At 41.4% G+C, this 23,276-nt stretch overlaps 2 protein-coding genes across 5 annotated transcripts in view; both read right to left on the bottom strand.

The window, feature by feature from the left end:
- Positions 1-23,276, bottom strand: part of LOC128412035 (zinc finger protein 420-like) — a 621,951-nt gene that overhangs the window by 300,146 nt on the left and 298,529 nt on the right. The window lies entirely within an intron of this gene.
- LOC128412076 (zinc finger protein 420-like) lies at positions 16,119-17,624 on the bottom strand. The gene has a single exon (XM_053384926.1). It carries the CDS (start codon positions 17,475-17,477, stop codon positions 16,137-16,139), a length of 1,341 nt encoding a protein of 446 aa, XP_053240901.1. The 5' UTR covers positions 17,478-17,624; the 3' UTR covers positions 16,119-16,136.

Genomic DNA, 23,276 nt, shown 5'->3' with positions numbered 1-23,276 from the left:
GGGCAGGACTGTTGGGACTTAAAGAGACAGTTATAAAGGGAAGAGATAAAAGCCAAAAGGGGAAGAATCTCCTTCAGTTTCCTTGGGAAGCTGCAAACAATAAAAATCTTGGCGAGTTAAGCATTTTATTCATTTCAATACTATTATCCCATTTCCATATAATTACTACTGTTATTATATGCTAAAATTACAAAAAAGTAAAAATATAAAAGGAAAACAAAAGTGAAAAAGAAAGATTACCAGTTAAACAATTTTTTCCAGATAAAAAATAAATGGACTTGACAGAACAGCGAATTTTTTTAAAAAAACATATTATTAAATAATACAAATATATTATCAGAACCACACAGATTGTTACTAGACTGGAACCTGAAGGACTAGGAGGTGAAGGAGGTGAAGGTGAAATGGACACACGATTGTGGATATCCAATGAAGATGAAAAATGAGGGAAATTATGGGAAAAGACTTAAAATTCACCACATGCTATTTGATTTTTAGATGGTACCTGACCCCATCCAAATCAGTCAAAATAAATAAATATCAGCAATAAGTATTGGAGATGCAGACAAAATGAGGGAACCTTATTCCACATGTGGTGGACATGTCCCCAAAGGGGAAATAAAATAAAAGAAATGCTATTTATTTTAAAGAAAACCAAAGCCTTCCTATTTGATATTCTAATGATAAGCATACCAAATGAAAATAAAAGAGAGTTTCTTTACACGACAATAGCGGCTAGGATGTTAACAGCAAAATACTGGAAAATGAGTTAACATCAACAAGATGAGTGGCAATTAAAGTTGTGCTGGTACCTTGAACTTGCCACAACGGCAGAACTTCCAAGATACTGAGATCTACTCCCAGTAATAAAAATCCTGCCAGTGATCTACCCATTGTCTCTGCCCAGAGTTCTTGAGCTTTTCTCAGGGAGCAGTGACCAGAGTTGTGGATCGACCACAAGATCATCTAACAAATTAAAATTATATAAACAATCGTGCTATAAAAGTACATACCATATATGAAGTATCCAGATAATGGAACTTATAACATAGTGGTTTCTGCAGTGAACAACAACTCTTACAATGTATATAGACAGGCACAGCATTGATTTTAGTTACAGGTGACAGCAATCTGCAGCTGTAAGGTTTTCTTCTTAAAGTGAGCCTTTTAAAACAACAAATGTAAAACAAACTTTATCCATACACAGATTTGTTAATTTGTTAAAATATGTTGAATTATGACATTATATTCATTTACATTACTTAGAATATGTACAACGGATGAAGCCCATGATATTGTGATGTCGCAGGAACACCCCCCCATCATTCAGTTTGTACAAACTTCACACACACACACTCACACTCACACACTACATACGCTACGCTTCTGTTATAAATTCATAGAAAATCAACCATACATCAGATTTTCACTATTCCACTTTTATTTTACTCCATGAAGGAAGGACTACAAGATGGGGAAGGTTTGAAAGAGGGCAGCCATAATCCCTTGAGCATACCAGCACATACACAGGAGCCCTGCCCAGTTGCTATGCCAACCCTGATGGTCCTAGACAGAAGACCATCAAGACCACAAAGAACTTGCATATGGGAGTGGATTCAGCATGGTCTGGAACAAAGGACAATAATCAGCTCTTCCCTCTGGGGGCAGGAAACTGCAAACTCCCTTCTGTCACCTGGAAAGTATTCATGGGGAGGGGGAAAGGAAGAACCAGCCAGGTGACAGGACACTCAGGTTACCACCACAACCCCTCCCTCAACCCCTCCTTTCTGGGATGTAGGTGTGATGTATCTGAGGGGTGGTCTTGGGTTACACCCCTTCTGTGATGTATGTATGATGTTTCTGGGGGTGGGCTTGATCTACAGGGTGGCAATTTCAAAAGTCTTTATAAGGCTTTGTACACTATTTTTCTGGGTCCTTCCTCTCTCCTGCAAGTGAGGGGAGCACCCTGTTGCAACAGTTCAATAAAGGCCAAGCCTACAGGCTGCTGTTTTGCTCCAAGTTATCCTGGTTGGTGTCTTTGTTTTTGTCCAAGGGAGCCCTCAGATTTTTCCGTTAACAGTTTGGCGACCATGCTCAGGGACTCTTGGTCCTCCTGTGAAGGTGAGGGGGGAGATAGAGGGGATCGGGCGCCACTGGGCAACCTTAGCCCAGAGATCCTTTTTCCTCTCCTTGCCTCTCTTTGCGGGCGGTAATCAATTGTCACCAGAAAGCTCAACCAGGGGAGAAAAGGCTGTTGAATGGTTTCTTTAAATGTAAAGGTTCATCATTGTTCCACCCGATGTGTATGTCTTTAAGGGGCCAGAGCAAGGGCCAGAGCAAGATAACGAGACCCAGCTTTACACCTGTGAAACATAGCAGGTGCTGCTGAGTTGTATTTGATTAAGGTGTGTCAGCATTTGGGTGTAGTATATAAGGAGCAGCACCTAGCTCTCCCATTACCCTGGGGGATGGGTTGGTGGTTGGGTCTGGTTTGCTTGTTAATGTATTTAGTGTAAAAGGAGTTTTTGTTTTTCTTATTAAAACCTTGTTTAAGTTATTTTTGAGTCCTTTTTTTTTTTAATGCATGGTCTCCCCAGCAAGCTCTCTGCAGCGCTACCATACTGCAAACAGTCAACATCTTTGGTTATGGGCCCAGCTGCTGAGTGGATGACTGCATATCTTTGGACTCTGAGAAAGGTTTGAAAACTCCTTCTCCTGTGTTAGCGTAGTTCTGTTGGTCTGGAAGAGTTCCAGAATGGTTGACCGGGTTCCTGAAGCTGAGAAGGCTCTGGTCTTCCCACAGCTAACAGATGAGAACTATAGTTTATGGTCTTTTCGGGTGGAGGCGCTTTTGACCTCTAGAGAAGTATGGACCTATGTAACTGATGACCCTCCTGACCCTGTGACTAATGCTTGGTCGAAAGGAGATGCAAAAGCCAGGGCGATAATTAATTTGGCAGTCAGCGACCAGCAAGTAGTCTATATAAGAAATAAGAAAACTGCCAAAGAAATGTGGGACAGTCTTGCAGCAGTGCATGTTAGAAAAGAGTCAGCATCTGCATTGACGTTTTTCAAGCAGTTGTACCAGACAAAGTTGCAGCCTGGTGGTGATTTGGCAGCACACTTGAGACGTCTGGAGGCAATACGCAGTGAATTAATTCGAAGGGACATGGACATACCTGATATTCAGTATGTTTTTATCATTCTTTGTTCCCTTAACGACGACTTTGATGGTATAGCTAGCCAGATATCTGCCGTTCCACCAGCACAATTAACTGTGGAAGGGGTGACGGCAAGATTAATGGGCGAGTTGGACAGAAGGGGGGCTTGTGCCATAAGCACTCCTATTTCCAGAAGTTATGAGGAACGCCATATGCAAACTTGTGGTGATACGACTGCATTTAAAGCTGCCAAGTGTTGTTGGTTCTGCAATAAGCAGGGACATTTTGCAAAGGACTGCAGAGCCAAAAGAAAGCAAAGTACTCCCAAGCCTGTTTCTGTTCGTCAGTCACGGTTGTCATTGTTGATTCAAGCCAGCAGAGCCAGCGAAGTTCAGAGGAATTGGCCACCCTCCAGGTGCCCGGCTTGAATACTTGTTGACCTCCCTGCCTGCGACTCCCGGCAAGATCAAGGCGAGGTCTTTATCGGCGATTCTTCCCAACGTGAAGAAGAACACACCATTCCTCCCCCTCCCATCGCCAGGGGGGGGGAGAGACAGACAGAAATATATTTACATGTCTTTATTCCTGTCTTTCCAGCAGTACAGAGAAATCATGTCTGTACTCTCTCATCCCAACTGCAGAGAGAGAATAACTCCACCCATGTACTTCCAGTACAGGGTCATGTGCCACTCTGAGCTAACATCCGGTGCTCAGTGCACTGAATAGACCGTCCCTGGTTCCCACGGTACAGTCCCATAACATCAGCTTCCTGTTTACCATTCCAGCCACCTGGAGCTCGCTTCTGCATTGCTCCTTTTTCGTAACAGTCATCTCAGCAGACAACATCGCACCGTAAAGACAGAAGCAAGCCGCGAGCTTTTCATGCTCGGACAACAGATCGTAAAAGAATTAAAGATGCCAAGTGGAAGTCTTTTATTATCGACTCAGGAGCATCTCAGCACGTTTGCAATGATCGAAGCTTGTTTATTTCTTTCGAAGAGGAAATTGGTAATGTACATTTAGCCAATTCACAAGTCTTGCAGTAGCTTGGCAGGGGTACCGTTAAACTTGACTCTTTAAACATTACAATAGCGAAATGCATTTACTGCCCGTCAGTGGACAATTTATTGTCAGAAAGGTGCTTTGCTCATCAAGGCATAACTGTGCGTTTCTTAAAGTTAATGTGTGAGTTTTTCGATGGGAACAAACGTCTATTGTATGCCCGGGAATCTGATGGTTTATATAGACTGTATTTCCGCACCTACTCACAATTGCCTATAAACTGCAAAGCAGCACAGTCAAGCCAGGGGTTGAGGAATGTAAGGCCTCATTCCAGGTGTGCCCATGAGGCACACAGAATTCTGGGACACCTGAATTTTGCTGATGTAATTAAGACAAAGAATATTGTTAATGGCCTCAACTTAAAGCCATGTAAATTCTTTATGCAATGTCTATCCTGTTGCAAGAATAAGATTAAGGTTGCACGCAAGGGTAGGTGCTCAGATAGGAAAGTAACTGAGCCATTTGAGCGTGTACATTGTGATTTAGTTGGGCCACTCCCACCATCATTAGGAGGTTCTAAGTACTGGCTCACTCTGATAGACCAGTATAGTAGATATTGTTGGACTTATGCAATAGCTGAGAAGTCCCAAGCATTTGAGAAGTACAAAGTTTTTTGCAACTGGGTAAAAACGCACTTTAACAAACCAATTAAGAACCTGTTTTCTGACCGGGGTGGGGAATTTATTTCTGAGGATTTTGAGAAATTCCTGGAAGCGCAGGGGACTACTCATGAGTTATCTTGCCCCTGAAGTCCCTGGCAAAATGGGCTTGTTGAAGTTGTGCAGCGTGACCTACAGGCAGAGGTTAAAACGTATCTGCACGATGCTAATCTGCCCAAAGACTTTTGGGCTGAAGCGCTTAATGCATTTTGTTATGTTAGAAATTGCAGATATCATTCTGGTTTAGATGTCACCCCCTATGAGAAGCTGTTTAAAAAATGCCCTAATCTGAAATACCTACGCATTTGGGGTTCAGATGTAATTATGCATTATCCTGCTAAGCAGAAATTGGGTGAGCGTAGTGTTCAGGGAAAATTAATGGGCTACCAGCAGGGGGCGTACAGAATTTACATACCAGCAACTGGCAAATTTCATATTACCAGAAGCATGATACAAACTGTAAATTGGAATGGAGTTGCTGTCTTCCAAGATACTGATGGTATAGATAATACTGAGGAAGAAGAGGAAGAAGCAGCAGCAGCAGGCGATGGTGCTTCTGAATTAATGGAAAAAGACAAAAAGTCTGTTGAATCTGATTTGTTTGATGATTTAAAGTCACAGGCACCCGAGGGGAGGTTAGATTCTCTTGAGTTTTCTGACCGTGAGCTTAGCCTACAGGCATCTCTTCAATCTGACAATGAGTTACAACCTGAAACTAGTGGTTCACTTAGTCCCATTAAGTCTGAGGAGTCTGACTCTCCTTCCGGACTGAAACGTTCAGATAGAAAGAGACAGAAGCCACAACATTTTGCAGATGAACATTTTAATACTGTGTATGCCAATAAGGCAGTTTTTGAGCCAAAAAGCTACAATGATGTTCAGAATTTACCTAAGTACCAAGCTGCAAATTGGTATAAAGCTATGAACTCTGAGATAGCTTCTTTAAAAGAGCATAACACTTGGTCTCTTGTACCACAAACCCCAGATATGAGACTTATTGATTCAAAATGGGTTTATAGAGTTAAAATGAATGACAAAAATGAAGTTGTAAGGTACAAAGCAAGATTAGTTGCTAGGGGTTTTCAACAAATTCCAGGTGAAGATTATGATTTGTGTTACTCACCAAGCGTAAAATATGAAACAGTTAAGCTTTTGTTAAAAGATGCATCACAACGTGGACATTCTGTTTATCACCTAGATATAAAAACTGCATATTTGTTTGCAGATTTAAAAGAACAAATTTTTATGCGTGTTCCTGAAGGCATAGACGCCACTGAAGGTTTGGTATGCAAATTAAATAAATCCCTTTATGGTCTGCACCAAAGTGGAAGGAATTGGCACCAAACTTTAGCAAAAGAATTGCTGGATATTGGTTTTTGACAAGGAAAGGCAGACAACTGTGTGTTTATAAAGGAAAGGGCAAACTCTGTAACAAAAATACGTGTGTATGTAGATGACGTGTTAATTTCTACAAAAACTAAACAGGAATATGAACTGGTAGTATCACAGTTAGAGAAGAAATTTGATGTGGTGGAATTAGGCATAGCTAAAAATTACTTACCCATGCAAATTGAGAAAGGCAAAAATGGATCTTTTCTGGTTCATCAAAACTGCAAAAATTGATGATCTTGTTGAAATGCTATGTTTAGAAAATGCAAATGGGACGGAAACGCCTATGGTGTGTGGTTTCACCTTTACAGGTGAAGATAAGCCATTTCCTAACAAAACTTTGTATCGTTCTGCTATTAGGCAAGCTAAATTTCATTCAAAGAATCTCAAGACCAGATATAACTTATGCTTTTCACTTTCTGGCAAAATTTGTGGAAAAGCCTACTACACAATGTTTCTCTGCTCTTAAGAGAGTGGTAATGTACCTTAAACACACCAAACATTATAGGTTGCAGTTTACAACATGTATTGACAAAGGTTTTGAAATTTTCTGCGATGCATCTCATGCAGTGGAACAAAATAATTGCAGGGGTGTGTCTGGTATGGTGTTTTGTTATAACGGTTGTCCATTTGAATGGAAGTGCCAGACACAAACCATTATTTGTCTCTCCACAACAGAGTGAGAATTATGTGCATGCGTTCAGGCCACTCGTGATGTAGAATGGTATCTGCAAGTATTTGCAGACCTACAGATGCAAGTAACACTACCAGTAAAAGTTTACCTTGATTCCCAGAGTGGCCTTGCTATCCTGTGTTCAGAGACCAATACGCAGCGCACTAGAGTCTTAAGGTTACGTTTACAGTTTGTAAAGAAACTAATTGCTGATGAAACGATTGTATTTGAATATGTTCCAGGGGACAATCAAATTGCGGACATTTTTACTAAAGCACTTCCAAAGCTTACACATGAAAGACATGTACAAAGTATGCTTTATGTTTTTGTTCCACAATGATGAACTGCAGGGGAAATGTTGAATAGTTTCTTTAAATGTAAAGGTTCATCATTGTTCCATCCGATGTGTATGTCTTTAAGGGGCCAGAGCAAGGGCCAGAGCAAGATAATGAGACCCAGCTTTACAGCTGTGAAACATAGCAGGTGCTGCTGAGTTGTATTTGATTAAGGTGTGTCAGCATTTGGGTGTAGTATATAAGGAGCAGCACCTAGCTCTCCCATTACCCTGGGGGATGGGTTGGTGGTTAGTGTAAAAGGAGTTTTTGTTTTTCTTATTAAAACCTTGTTTAAGTTATTTTTGAGCTTCCGGCCACGCTCCGAAAGAAGGCGTCAAGGAGAGAAAAAAGAGATTTTCCACGATCCCTTTGGCCACACTCCGAAGAAGAGAATCAGGAGAGAGAGAGAGAGGACTTCCAGGACGCTTCCGGCCACACTCTGAGAGAAGACGTCAAGGAGAGAAAAAAGAAAAGTTCAGCTGCCGTGGAGACATTATTCTTCCACCCCCCTCCCACCGTACTAACTTCAAACCATACTCACATCCTTGAATGTCCCTCGTGGATCCCAGGATCCTTTTCTTTGGCCGGCTTGACCTTGCCTTTGCTCCCCTGGTTGAGCTTTCTGGTGACGCAAGAGGAGGCAAGGAGAGGAAAAAGGATCCCTGGGCTAAGGTTGCCCAGTGGCGCCCGATCCCCTCTATCTCCCCCCTCACCTTCACAGGAGGACCAAGAGTCCCTGAGCATGGTCGCCAAACTGTTAACGGAAAAATCTGAGGGCTCTCTTGGACAAAAACAAAGACACCAACCAGGATAACTTGGAGCAAAACAGCAGCCTGTAGGCTTGGCCTTTATTGAACTGTTGCAACAGGGTGCTCCCCTCACTTGCAGGAGAGAGGAAGGACCCAGAAAAATAGTGTACAAAGCCTTATAAAGACTTTTGAAATTGCCACCCTGTAGATCAAGCCCACCCCCAGAAACATCACACCTACATCCCAGAAAGGAGGGGTTGAGGGAGGGGTTGTGGTGGTAACCTGAGTGTCCTGTCACCTGGCTGGTTCTTCCTTTCCCTCTCCCCATGAGTACTTTCCAGGTGACAGAAGGGAGTTTGCAGTTTCCTGCCCCCAGAGGGAAGAGCTGATCATTGTCCTTTGTTCCAGTCCATGCTGAATCCACTCCCATATGCAAGTTCTTTGTGGTCTTGATGGTCTTATGTCTAGGACCATCAGGGTTGGCATAGCAACTGGGCAGGGCTCCTGTGTATGTGCTGGTATGCTCAAGGGATTATGGCTGCCCTCTTTCAAACCTTCCCCATTTTGTAGTCCTTCCTTCATGGAGTAAAATAAAAGTAGAACAGTGGAAATCCGATGTATGGTTGATTTTCTATGAATTTATAACAGAAGCGTAGCGTATGTAGTGTGTGAGTGTGTGTGTGTGTAAAGTTTGTACAAACTGAATGATGGGGGGGGTGTTCCTGTGACATTATCACAATATCATGGGCTTCATCCGTTGTACATATTCTAAGTAATGTAAATGAATATAATGTCATAATTCAACATATTTTAACAAATTAACAAACCTGTGTATGGATAAAGTTTGTTTTACATTTGTTGTTTTAAAAGGCTCACTTTAAGAAGAAAACCTTACAGCTGCAGATTGCTGTCACCTGTAACTAAAATCAATGCTGTGCCTGTCTATATACATTGTAAGAGTTGTTGTTCACTGCAGAAACCACTATGTTATAAGTTCCATTATCTGGATACTTTATATATGGTATGTACTTTTATAGCACGATTGTTTATATAATTTTAATTTGTTAGATGATCTTGTGGTCGATCCACAACTCTGGTCACTGCTCCCTGAGAAAAGCTCAAGAACTCTGGGCAGAGACAATGGGTAGATCACTGGCAGGATTTTTATTACTGGGAGTAGATCTCAGTCTCTTGGAAGTTCTGTCATTGTGGCTAGTTCAAGGTACCAGCACAACTTTAATTGCCACTCATCTTGTTGATGTTAACTCATTTTCCAGTATTTTGCTATTAACATCCTAGCCGCTATTGTCGTGTAAAGAAACTCTCCGGAAGCAGCGCCAACGGCAATGGCGGTCTCCTTCTAGTCTGGAGGGAGAAGCTCCGCGGAAATCGGGTCTATCCGCTACGGCGAAGCGGAGACCCTTTCGAAAATCACAGGCAGGAGAAGCCTGTGAATGTGGGACTCGGCGGGCACCTTAAGCGCCCCCTGGATTTGCGAAGGAACCCTGCAAGGGGCTCCGGAGCGTAACGGGAGCTTGGCGCGGTGCTGAGAGTCAATTGCTCTTTCCGTGGGGTGAAGCCGCACAGCTGTTGCCGGAGAGCGCTGACCTTTTTCCTGTGACAATTTGGCTGTTAAACAACTACCCGTGAGTAGGTGAAGCTTCAGATCTGGGATTAAAAGGAGAAAAAAGGGATTGATTCAGCACTGAAGCGGGAAGGTGTAAACAGGAAGTCCGCCTTCCTTTCTGTATACAGATCAAAGCAAAGACGCTCTGAGCTAAGACCTGGAGAGCGGTGCTTCAAAGCTCCAAATCTGAACATCAAAGTAAAAGAACTCCCTCCCCAGGTTGCAGGAGAGGGGGGGGAGGAGGGGAAAGTGACTTTTTTGCCTGCAAAAGAAAGGAAAAGGGAATAGAGACCACCACCTAATTCCTGGGAATGGACTGCAAGGATCGTTAGAATTGTTGCACTGAGAGTCGCACTACTTATGGACAATGTAACTTTTTAATGGTTAACTCTGCAAAGGAGATATTTGTTAAAGGTCTTCTTTGGATTTGAAACTGTTGCTTGCTTTGCTGAGGGGGACTTTGGAACGTTGGAAAAGACAGTTTATTGTAACATTAATGACTGCTACAGTGTCCCCCTAGAGGAACATTGGAACTATACACCCAGCTGGGGGATTTTTCCACTTTTAACTTTTAACTCTGGGGAATTTCCATTGCAAGCTTTTACCGTGGGATTGACCTTGACTCATAGACAAAGGGTGATGAATGAAAAAACAAGATCCGGCAAGGTTAGAGTGCAGCAGCCTAGTGCAGCATCCCAGCAGCGTAGACCATCTGTTCCTGGCCCTCCTGCGACACAGGGGGAAGATACTGCACAAGCTGGGCTAAAAGGAATGGCCTCAGAAGAGGGATTTACTTCGGTACTAAACAAAATTTTTGAAAAATTGGAAAGTTTAAGTAAACAAGTTACTGAACAAACAACTAAAATTGACCATAATACTGTTAGCATTAATAGCTTGGGACAGAAGGTGAATTCCAATACAGAATCTATTGAAAAATTGTTGCAAGAATCTGCCTCTAATCGAAAGATAGCTGAGGAAGCAAAAGAAAAAGCAGCGGCAGTAGAGGAAGAAATAAAACCGATGCATAAACAGCTCAGGGACCATCAGTCGCTTCTGTCTATGATTGAACTGAGGGAGAAACAGACTAATTTGAGGATCAGGGCGGTACCGGAATTGGAAAAAGATAACCTATGTGACTACCTTGAGCAGGAATTTGCAAAATTTTGGAATCTTGATGCTAATCAAGACTTCAAGATAGTGAGTGCTTTCAGACTTGGAAGAGGAGGGAGAAAAAACAGGGTGAGAGACTGTTTGGTCACCCTCCGAATGAAAGAAGAGAGAGATAAAATACTGAGTCTGCACTACCAGAAAAGCTTGGAAATAAACGATTCAAGAGTGGAGATTTTTAAGGATATTCCGAAATATTTACTGGATCTTAGAACTAACTACGGAGACTTGATGGCCCTGCTGAGAAGAAACAGAATTGTTTTTAGGTGGGAATTCCCCCAGGGGCTATCCTTTACATTTAAAGGGAAAAAATTTAAAATAAGATCAGTGGAAGACAAGGGAAAATTTCTGAGAGACCACGAAGAAGACCTGCAGAAAGAAGCTTTAGAAGAGTCAAGAGCCTTAAAACCAGGAGTATTAGACATAGCACCACCATCTTTGGGATTGGACAAACCAGCAAAAGTGATACCACCATCAGAACAAGAGGAATTACTGGGAGCAGTTGGAGGAAAGTAGAATAATCACAACGTCTCTACAATTGCTAAGTTGGAACATTCATGGATTTAATTCCCCGGAGAAGAGGAGGAAAGTTTTTCATTTATTGAAAAAGGAACAGTTGGACTTAATTTGTTTACAGCAAACACATGTGATACGGCTACACAGGAAAGTATTGATTAATAAAAGATTGGGTCAAGAGTTTATTTCATCGGATAAGGTAAAAAAGAGAGGAGTTGTAATCTATGCTAAAGAGAGCCTATCACCAAAATTTGTTTTTAAAGATGATGAAGGAAGATTTGTGGCAATCGAAATTCAATCACAAGGAGGAAAAAATTTAATAGTAGGAGTTTATGCACCAAATGAGGGGAAATCTTAATTTTTTTAAGAAATTGCATGAGACATTGTTAGACTACATGGATTATAACATTATTATGATGGGAGATATGAATGGAGTGGTATCTACAAATATGGACAAGTCGCAGAGACAGATTGTAACTAAAGATGGCAGACTACCAAAAACCTTTTTTGAACTGACTGACAATATGGACTTGATTGATATTTGGAGAACTAAAAACCCCTTAGGAAGAGAGGGAACATTGAAAAAGGTATTTAAATATACCTTCTTGAAGAAACCAGAGGCCTTTCTCCTGGGCATAGTCGGCCAATTGGTGCTAAAGAAGGATAGAACTTTCTTCATGTATGCAACAACAGCAGCAAGAATACTTATTGCAAAGTACTGGAAGACACAAGAACTACCCACCTTGGAAGAATGGCAGATGAAGGTGATGGACTATATGGAACTGGCGGAAATGACTGGCAGAATCCGAGACCAGGGAGAAGAGTTGGTGGAAGAAGATTGGAAGAAATTTAAAGACTATTTGCAGAAACACTGTAAAATTAATGAATGTTAAAACGATGTTGGATTGAAAATAAGTGGTATTGGTAATAAGATGAATAAGAATATTCAAATATGGATTGATAATGGATGAAAATGCATAGTTATAATAGGTTAAGATTCAGAGTAAAGATAAATGAAAGAGGGTAAGGATTTGCTGAAATGATTTTTTAAATGGGAATACAAAAAGGGGAGGTGTGAGGAGGTCAAGGAAACAAGCTAATGAGTTTAAAGTAACAAAAATGGATTTGTTTTTAATTCTTTTTTATCTATTAATTTTTTTGTATTTTTCTTTTTCTTTTTTCTTTTTTATGTATCTTTTTCTTTTTATATGTCTTTTTTGTATTTTGTAAACCTATGTTTTTGTAAAATCTTAATAAAATATTTTATAAAAAAAAAGAAACTCTTTTATTTTCATTTGGTATGCTTATCATTAGAATATCAAATAGGAAGGCTTTGGTTTTCTTTAAAATAAATAGCATTTCTTTTATTTTATTTTCCCTTTGGGGACATGTCCACCACATGTGGAATACGGTTCCCTCATTTTCTCTGCATCTCCAACACTTATTGCTGATATTTATTTATTTTGACTGATTTGGATGGGGTCAGGAACCATCTAAAAATCAAATAGCATGTGGTGAATTTTAAGTCTTTTCCCATAATTTCCCTCATTTTTCATCTTCATTGGATATCCACAATCGTGTGTCCATTTCACCATCACCTCCTTCACCTCCTAGTCCTTAAGGTTCCAGTCCAGTAACAATCTGTGTGGTTCTGATAATATCTTTGTATTATTTAATAATATTTTTTTTAAAAAAATTCGCTGTTCTGTCAAGTCCATTTATTTTTTATCTGCAAAAAATTGTTTAACTGGTAATCTTTCTTTTTTACTTTTGTTTTCCTTTTATATTTTTACTTTTTTGTAATTTTAGCATATAATAACAGTAGTAATTATATGGAAATGGGATAATAGTATTGAAATGAATAAAATGCTTAACTCGCCAAGATTTTTATTGTTTGCAACTTCCCAAGAAAACTGAAGGAGATTCTCCTCCTTTTGGCTTTTATCTCTTCCCTTTATAACTGTCTCTTTAAGTCCCAACAGTCCTGCCCCACCCTCCCGCTTACAGGATATCCCTTCTACAGATGTCAACGCAGACCCAGTGATGGAAAACCCTCCGCCCAATTCCTCGTGACCACAAGACTATTTATTACCTGCAGCAGCAACAACAAAAGCCACCAGAGTGGCCACAGCTATCTCTTTCCAAAGTCTATGACAGGGAGGGGGCTGACAGCCTTTTCTGTGATGTGGGTATGATGTATCTGGGGGTGGTCTTGGACTCCAGGGCGGGCAATTAAAAATGTCTATATAAGGGCTTTCATGCATGGCTCGGGGTCCTCCTCCTCTCCCCTGCGTGTGGGGGAGCACCCTGTTGCTAGTATGTCACATGCCCCTGTTTACTTTCCTAGGCTTGGGAAGTGTAAGAACAGAAGTCAGCCTTATCTCTTCCGCTCTGCTGTGCTTTTGCACTGTTCTTTGTCTCCCTGTCTGTTGCTGAAGAAGAGAGAGGATGCCATTATGATCCGTTTGGTCTCGTCTGCAAATGTGATGAGCATCCCCTCAGTTCCTTCATCCATGTCATTTATCAAGACGTTGAACAACAACAGGCCCAGGACAGAACCCTGCAGCACCCCTCTGGTCACTTTTCCCCAGGATGAGGAGGAACCATGAAGGAGTCCTCTTTGGGTTCGGTCAGTCAAATCCACCTAACAGTTACCTCATTCAGTCACACTTTACCAGCTTCCTCTGTCAGGAGAACCTGAGCTTACAGGGTTAAACAGCTCAACTTCCACAATATCAGCAGAGTAACATTCCCTTTTATTTTAAATTTGCAGTGTCTGCGTTTGCTCAGGCTCGCTAAAGCCTCTATAATAACTGTTCTGGTATTTTCCCCTTATTCCCTCATAAAATAGAAGAGACGACACAGTCTTTTACAAAAATATAAACAGAGTTTACTCACATTCTGTTCACAATCAGATCCCAGAAGGCAGACTTAGCTTAATGAAGTAACATACACTTGGAGTCTATCTCTTAAGAAGACAGTCCCTTTTTCCTCTCTTGGCTGGAAGCCAAGAGGGCATCTCTGGCTTAGTAGATGTTGTGTCTTCGATGCATGTGGTGAAAGAGAGAGAGAGATGGCTGCCCTGCCCTGTGCTTTTGTCATTACCTGCACAGGTGAGGCCACACCCACCTCTAGTCACATGCAGAGGAAGTCTGTCCCAGCCCAGAAGGAAACAGGAAGTTTACCTGCTGGGTGGACAAACATCCCTCCCCATGTGTAAACATGTTCACTCCAGGAATGTTGTACTTGACTGCTCTTGTGTTTCACAGCATGCATGCCATTAGAATGGCAATGCCTATAATGGAAGCAAATTTTTTAAAAAGTAATATTTTGAGCCCATAGTTCAATTTCCCAGCAGCTCCCCTTGCCCCAGAGACACTTCTAGCATTCCATCTCCTCTACCTGTGGCATTGTTCAGCAGTGGGGAAAGTGACCTCTTCACACCGGATGTCCATTTGGTATGGCCCTTTCCAGGTTTGTCTTTCATTTGTTCTCCTATGTGTGTTGTCAGTAGAAGCCACAATTCTGTGGGTACTCTAGGTGGTGCAGAAAGCACCTAGAAGCTGACTAGAGGTTGAAGTGCCGATCAAACTTCAGTTTTGCGCTCTATTAATTCCAATTAGCAGTACTGGGGGTGGTTCACATTCTGGGGCAGTGCTTTTGTCCAGCAGAGGGTGTCACAGGGCCAGCCTACTTTCCCTTTAAAGCAAACTTGGGTCTCCAGCTGTTTTTGGACTAGAACTCCCATCATCCCTAGCTAGCAGGACCAGTGGGAAGGGATGATGGGAACTGTAGTCCAGGAGCTGCTGGGGACCCAAGTGTGGGAAAGCCTGCTTCAAAGCAACTTTTCTATTTTGCCCGCAAAGATGGGACCCGTCCATGTTTGTATCTTCTTGTATTTTGTTTTCTTCATGACCTTTGTGCGTTTATTTTTTTTATTTTTTAAGAGGGTAAATTGAAAGAGAAATTGTATGGCAAGTTGCAGAAGCATAAAAGGTTGTGTTTGAAAAAAACACACCAAAAACTGGGGGGTGGCATCCTTAAATATTTTATTGGGGGTGGGGCAAAGACCACTAGGCCTTTAAGAGATGGCACCTATTCCCTACACCCACAGGTCTCAGGACAGTTACAACATTTTAAAAAACGATTTAAAAAAACCACATATTAAAAGGGCATTAGATGTGAATTAGCCAAAAGCCTGGTTAAAAAGGTGCGGATTCGCCTGGCTCCTAAAGCTGTATAATGGTTTTTCTGACCATTGTATGGATTCTTTGATGGGAAGTGAGATGGGGATGTCGGATTTCAAGCCAGCAGAGCCTCCAGCTCTTAGGAATTTGGCCACCCTCCAGGTGCCCGGCTTGAATCCTTGTTGACCTCCCCTGCCAGCGTCTGCCGGCAAGACCAAGGGAGGTCTCTTCGGCGATCCTTTTCAAACGTGAAAAGAACACACCACTCCTCCTCCTCCCATCTCCAGGGGGGGGGAATGAGACAGACAGAAATATATCTACATGTCTTTATTCCTGTCTTTCAGCAGTACAGAGAAAACATGTCTGTACCCTCTGATTCCAACTGCAGAGAGAGAATAAACTCCACCCATGTACTTTCAGTACAGGGTCATGTGTCACTCTGAGCTAACATCCGGTGCTCAGAGCTCTGAACAGACTGTCCCTGGTTCCCACGGTACAATCCAATAACATCAGTTTCCTGTTTACCATTCCAGCCACCTGGAGCTCGCTTCTGCATTGCTGCTTTTTCGTAACAGGGAACTCTGACTGAAGCTCTTTCCACATTCCACACACTAATAGGGTTTCTCCCCTGTATGAATTCTTTTATGGTAAGTGAGATTGGAGCTATCAGTGAAGCTCTTTCCACATTCCACACACTGATAGGGTTTCTCCCCTGTATGAATTCTTTGATGCTTAGTGAGAGAGGAGCTCTGACTGAAGCTCTTTCCACATTCCATGCACTGATAGGGTTTCTCCCCTGTATGAATTCTCTGATGGGAAGTGAGATTGGAACTCTTCCTGAAGTTCTTTCCACATTCCACACACTGATAGGGTTTCTCCCCTGTATGAATTATTTGATGGAAAGTGAGAGAGGAGCTCTGACTGAAGCTCTTTCCACATTCCACACACTGATAGGGTTTCTCCCCTGTATGAATTCTTTGATGGAAAGTAAGATTGGCACTCTGACTGAAGCTCTTTCCACATTCCACACACTGATAGGGTTTCTCCCCTGTATGAATTCTTTGATGGGAAGTGAGATTGTGGCTGTGAGTGAAGCTCTTTCCACATTCCATGCACTGATAGGGTTTCTCCCCTGTATGAATTCTTTGATGGGAAGTGAGAGAGCAGCTCTTCCTGTAGCTCTTTCCACATTCCACACACTGATACGGTTTTTCCCCTGTATGAATTCTTTGATGGGAAGTGAGACTGTGGCTGTGAGTGAAGCTCTTTCCACATTCCACACACTGATAGGGTTTCTCCCCTGTATGAATTCTTTGATGGGAAGTGAGACTGTGGCTGTGAGTGAAACTCTTTCCACATTCCACACACTGATAGGGTTTCTCCCCTGTATGAATTCTTTGATGATTAGTGAGATCGGAGCTCTGACTGAAGCTCTTTCCACATTCCACACACTGATAGGGTTTCTCCCCTGTATGAATTCTTTGATGCTTAGTGAGAGAGGAGCTCTGACTGAAGCTCTTTCCACATTCCACACACTGATAGGGTTTCTCCCCTGTATGAATTCTTTGATGGGAAGTGAGATTGTGGCTGTGAGTGAAGCTCTTTCCACATTCCACGCACTGATAGGGTTTCTCCCCTGTATGAATTCTCTGATGCTTAGTGAGATGGGAACTCTTCCTGAAGTTCTTTCCACATTCCACACACTGATAGGGTTTCTCCCCTGTATGAATTATTTGATGGAAAGTGAGAGAGGAGCTTTCAGTGAAGCTCTTTCCACATTCCACACACTGATAGGGTTTTTCCCCTGTATGAATTCTCTGATGCCTAGTGAGATGGGAGCTATTCCTGAAGCTCTTTCCACATTCCACGCACTTATAGGGTTTCTCCCCTGTATGAATTCTTTGATGGGAAGTGAGATCGGAGCTCTTCCTGAAGCTTTTTCCACATTCCATGCACTGATAGAGTTTCTTTCCAATGAGACTTTGTTGATGGGAAGTGGAATGGGATCTCTGACTGCAGCTTTCTCCACACTCCAAATTTTTACGTGGCTTCTCCTCCCTGGGGATTTTATCGTGGTCACTTTTGCTCTCAATTTCCAATTCATCAGAATCTGCAATGGAGACAAAAAGGGATTAGAGCCTCAGGAAGACTTCCGGGGGCAGCGCGAACGGCAATGGCGGTCCCCTTTCGTTTGTGAAGGGGAAGCTCCGCAGAAACGGGTCGTCCGCTACGGCGAAGCGGAGACCCTCGCTGAAAAACCCACAGGCGGAGACAGCCTGTGGTCGTGGGACTCGGCGGGCACCTTTAGCGCTCCCCGATTGCATGAAGGGACCCCGTAAGGGGCTCCGGAATGTGTCGGGGCTGATGCGGTGCTGTGAGTCGATCGCTCTTTTTGCGGAGTGAAGCCGCTAAGCTGCTGTCGGTGAGCGCTGACCCTTTTCCTGGGGACCATTCGGCTGCAAGAAAACTACTACCCGTGAGTAGGTGATTGAATCAGGATTAAAAATTAATTAATTTGGCATACAAGCGGGAGACGCAACCAGGAAGTCCGTCTCTCGGCTTTTGTTTTAAGATCAAAGCAAAGACTTTTAAAGAACCCAAGCCTTTGGAATTTGGGAGTTAATAAGATCCAAACTTCCACATTAAGCAGAAGACCTCACCTCAAATTATTTTGGGGTGGAGAAGGGGAAAATCAGCTTTTTCCTACTTGTTTCTTGGACTTTTGGACTTTGGAGAAAAAACTGAATCCCTGGTTACTAAGCTGTCAGTGTTGGAACTAGAAGGCTGCTTGGAACTGTCACTTTGTATCTCGCATTCTGTTGGGACATGTTAACTTTTAAAGAGTAACTCTGTGGAAATTTAATGGACATAAAAGGAGTCTGAAGGTTTTCTGGCAACTGGACATTGTATAACTTGTCGAGGGCACTTTGTAACTTTTACAAACTGCGACATTTCTGAACATTCTTGAACAGAGTGTCCCTCTAGTGGAGTACCTAGGTTTGACAACTTACTGGGGGAATTTTCCATCTGTGGATTTGGGGATTTCCATGAGAAAGACAGACTGTGGGACTGACCTTGACGCATAGATAAGAAGGGGGATGAGTGGAAAGACAAGATCAGCCAAAGCTAAAACATTGCAGACTACTTTAACTTCTCAGCTACGCAGATCATCTGTTCCCACGATTCCTGTGGCTCAAGAGGAAGATTTAGAACAACCTAGGCCGGAAGGAATGGCCTCAGGAGGGGACTTTACTGCAGTGCTAAATAAAATTTTTGAAAAATTGGAGGGTCTAAGCAAACAAGTGACTGACCAGTCAGCCAAGATAGACCAAAATACTGCCAGTATTAACAATTTGACCCAGCAAGTAAATTTAAATGCGCAAACTATTGGAAAGCTTGTGGAAGACACCACTGCAAATTGGAAAATAGCTGAGGAGGCAAAGCAGAAAGTTGAGGAAGTTCAAGGAGAAATTAAACCTATGCGTAAACAGATAGGGGAACATCAGGCACTTCTGTCTATGATTGAGTTAAAAAATAAAGAAAATAATCTGAGAATCAGATCAATTCCAGAAATTGAGAAGGAAGATTTAATTGTCTACCTTACAAAGGAATTTACAGAATTTTGGTCTCTGGAAGAAGAAAAGGACTTTAAAATTGTAAGTGCATTCAGACTGGGAAAGGGAGGGAGGAAGATCAAGTCGAGAGACTGTCTGATCTCCCTAAGAACGAAGGAAGAAAGAGATAAGATTCTGAGTGCGCACTTTAAGACGCCTTTAGAGATCCAAGATACAAGGGTGGAAATTTATAAGGACATTCCGAAACATTTGCTTGAGCTTAGAGCGAACTACGGAGATCTGGTGACACTATTGAGGAGTAACAAGATTATCTTCAGATGGGAATTCCCCCAGGGGATATCTTTTACCTTTAGAGGGAAAAAAGTTAAAATCAAATCTGTGGAAGACAAGGAAAAATTTTTGAACGACCACGGAGAAGACCTTCAGAAAGGGATTGAAGAAGAATCAAGTGACTTAGGACCTGGACTACTGAGTTTAATACCTACACCTGGGGGATTGAAAGATCCTGAGAAAGAGACGCCACTTTTGGGAGCAACAGGAGGAAAATAGAACTATTTCAACATGTCTCTGCAACTACTAAGTTGGAATATTCATGGTTTGAATTCCCCTGAAAAGAGGAGGAAAATCTTTCATTTATTAAAAAAGGAACAATTGGACATAATTTGCTTGCAGGAAACACATGTGATTAGGCTTCACAGGAAAGTGTTAATTAATAAAAAACTAGGCCAAGAATTTATTTCATCAGATAAGGTGAAGAAGAGAGGAGTGGTTATTTATGCAAAAGAAAGCCTATCACCAAAATTTCTTTTTAAAGATGAACAGGGAAGAATCTTGGCAATTGAAATTCAAACACAAGGAGAAAAATTTTTGATTCTAGGAATCTATGCACCAAATGAGGGGAAATCGGAGTTTTACAAGAAGTTGCATGAGACACTGATTGACTTTATGGATTACAATAACATTATTATGATGGGAGACATGAATGGAGTGGTATCTACGAACATGGACAAAGCACAAAGACAGACTGTAACGAAAGAGGGCAGACTACCAAAAACTTTTTTTGAACTGACTGACAATATGGACTTGATTGACATCTGGAGGACCAAAAACCCCCTAGGTAGAGAAGGGACGTTCTTTTCTGAAGCCAAAATGACATGGACTAGGATTGACCAAATTTGGATAACTAGAGGCCTGGCACCTAAGATAAAAAAGGTGGAAATCTGCCCAAAAACCTGCTCCGACCATAACGCTGTAAGGATGGAAATGAAACTAACACCCATCGGTTCCTTCAGATGGAGGATGAATGACACCTTATTAAGAAATCAAGACATCGTAAGGAAGGCCCAAAAGACTTTGAGAGACTATTTTGAAATAAATCTGAAAACTACGGTTGAAAAAAGAACAATCTGGGACGCAAGTAAAGCGGTTATGAGAGGGTTCCCGATTCAACAGAATGCAATAAAAAAGAGATCTCAAAATGAGAAAAAAGGGAAATTTTTGGAGAAAATAAAAGAAGGAGAGAAGAAGCTAAGAGCTAAACCAAACTCAAAAGAGATCCTAAGAGAAATCAAGCTATATCAGGTACAATATATGAAATTGATTAATGAGGAAGTAGAATGGAAAATTAAGCAAATGAGACAAAAGACTTTTGAGTCAGCTAATAAATGTGGAAAACTACTGGCGTGGCAGTTGAAAAAAAGACAGAAGTTAAATACGATTACAAACCTTGAGATTGATGGGAAAAATATACAGAACCCGGTGGAGATTAGAAGGTGTTTCCAGAGATATTTCAAACAACTTTATACGCAAGGGCCGCAGAAAGAAACTGATTTAGACCAATTTTTAAAAACCAATGGATTACAAAAAATATCTCAAGAAAATAAAACAATATTGAATCATCAAATTACAGAACAAGAAATTGAAGGTGCCATTCAGAACATGCAACTGGGCAAATCTCCAGGACCGGACAGACTAACCTCCAAATATTATAGGACTTTGAAAGACTTTTTAATTCAACCATTAAAGGAGGTTTGCAACGAGATTATGGAAGGGAAGAAGGCGCCTGAATCGTGGAAAGAAGCATACATCACATTGATACCCAAGACAGAAGCTGAAAAGACACAACTAAAGAACTACCGTCCCATCTCCCTTTTAAATGTGGATTACAAAATCTTTGCAGACATTTTAGCTAATAGACTTAAAAAAGTGTTAGCTGAAGTAATACACAAAGACCAGGCAGGCTTTCTTCCAGGCAGACACTTATCTGACAACACAAGGAATATAATTGACATTTTGGAGTTGTTGCAAACGAATATCAATACGAAAGCAGTGTTAGTTTTTATTGATGCGGAGAAAGCCTTTGATAATATTTCTTGGAGCTTTATGAAGAAAAATCTTAAAGGGATGGGAGTGGGACAGGGGTTCGAAAATGGTATAGGAGCAATCTATTCAGAACAAAAAGCAAAATTGATTGTAAACAATGTGGTGACGGAAGATTTTATGATAGAAAAAGGAACACGTCAGGGCTGCCCTATCTCTCCATTATTATTTATTTCAGTCCTGGAGGTGCTGCTGAACATGATCAGAGGGGACCGGTCCATTAAAGGAATACAGGTCGGAGCCAAACAATATAAATTGAAAGCTTTTGCAGATGACTTGGTTTTGACTGTACAGGAGCCGGAATCTAGTATGAAAAGAGCTTTGGAACTGATTAAAGAATTTGGTCATGTGGCAGGATTTAGATTAAATAAGCTAAAGACTAAAGTATTAGAGAAGAATTTAACACCAATTGAAAAGGATAGGTTTCAGAATGAAACAGGTTTAACTGTGGTTAAAAAAGTGAAATACCTAGGGATTAATATGACTGCGAAAAATTTGAATCTATTTAAAGATAATTATGAGAAATGCTGGTCAGAAGTTAAAAAAGATTTAGAAATTTGGTCTAATTTGAAGCTTTCCTTGTTGGGTCGAATTGCAGCTATAAAGATGAATGTATTGCCAAAAATGTTATTTTTGTTTCAGACTTTGCAGATTGTGGACAAGATGGATTGTTTCAAGAGGTGGCAGAGAGATATTTCTAGATTTGTCTGGCAGGGCAAGAAACCTAGAATAAAGTTTAAAATTTTAACTGATGTAAAGGAAAGAGGTGGGTTTGCCCTGCCAGACATTAAACTTTACTATGAATCAGCAGCATTCTGCTGGTTGAAGGATTGGCTGCTTCTTGAGAACACAGACATTTTGGACCTAGAAGGATGTAACAATGTTTTTGGGTGGCATGCATATTTGTGGTACGACAAAGTTAAAGCACATAAGGCATTTAAAAACCATATTGTCAGGAAAGCTCTGTTTAATGTCTGGACAAGATATAAAGATTTGCTGGAAAGCAAAACCCCGAGGTGGTTGTCACCTATGGAAGCTAAGTCTCAGAAAAAGCTCAATATGGAGGCCAAATGGCCAAAATATTGGGAAATTTTGGAGCAAGAAGGTGACAGACTGAAACTGCAGAGTTTTGAGAAATTAAAAGACAAAGTGCGAGATTGGCTTCATTATTATCAAATAAGAGAGGCCTACAATTTGGACAAAAAAAATGGCTTTCAGGTGGAGAAATCAAAATTGGAAACAGAACTGTTAGAACCAAAAACTAAGATTTTGTCAAAGATGTATAACTTGCTGTTAAAATGGAATACACAGGATGAAACGGTCAAATCAGCTATGATTAAATGGGCGCAGGACATAGGTCATAACATTATGTTTGCTGACTGGCAGCAGTTGTGGACCACCGGTATGAAGTTTATGGAATGCATTGCCTTAAAGGAGAATATTATGAAAATGATTTACAGGTGGTACATGACCCCAGTCAAGCTTGCAAAAATTTATCACCTGCCTGACAACAAGTGCTGGAAATGTAAAGAAGCTGAGGGAACATTCTTTCACCTCTGGTGGACGTGCCCAAGGGTTAAGGCTTACTGGGAAACGATATATAATGAATTGAAGAAGGTATTTAAATTTACCTTTCCTAAGAAACCAGAGGCCTTCCTTTTGGGCATAGTTGGCCAATGGGTGCCAAAGAAAGACAGAACATTTTTTATGTATGCAACAACAGCAGCAAGAATACTTCTCGCCAAGTACTGGAAGACACAAGATTTACCCACCGTGGAGGAATGGCAGACGCAAGTG

Source organism: Podarcis raffonei, chromosome 4 (genome assembly GCF_027172205.1).
Source record: "Podarcis raffonei isolate rPodRaf1 chromosome 4, rPodRaf1.pri, whole genome shotgun sequence".
Lineage (NCBI taxonomy): Eukaryota > Metazoa > Chordata > Lepidosauria > Squamata > Lacertidae > Podarcis > Podarcis raffonei.
The sequence above is the reverse complement of the archived record's forward strand: the minus strand, read 5'-3'. Positions and strand labels throughout refer to the sequence as shown.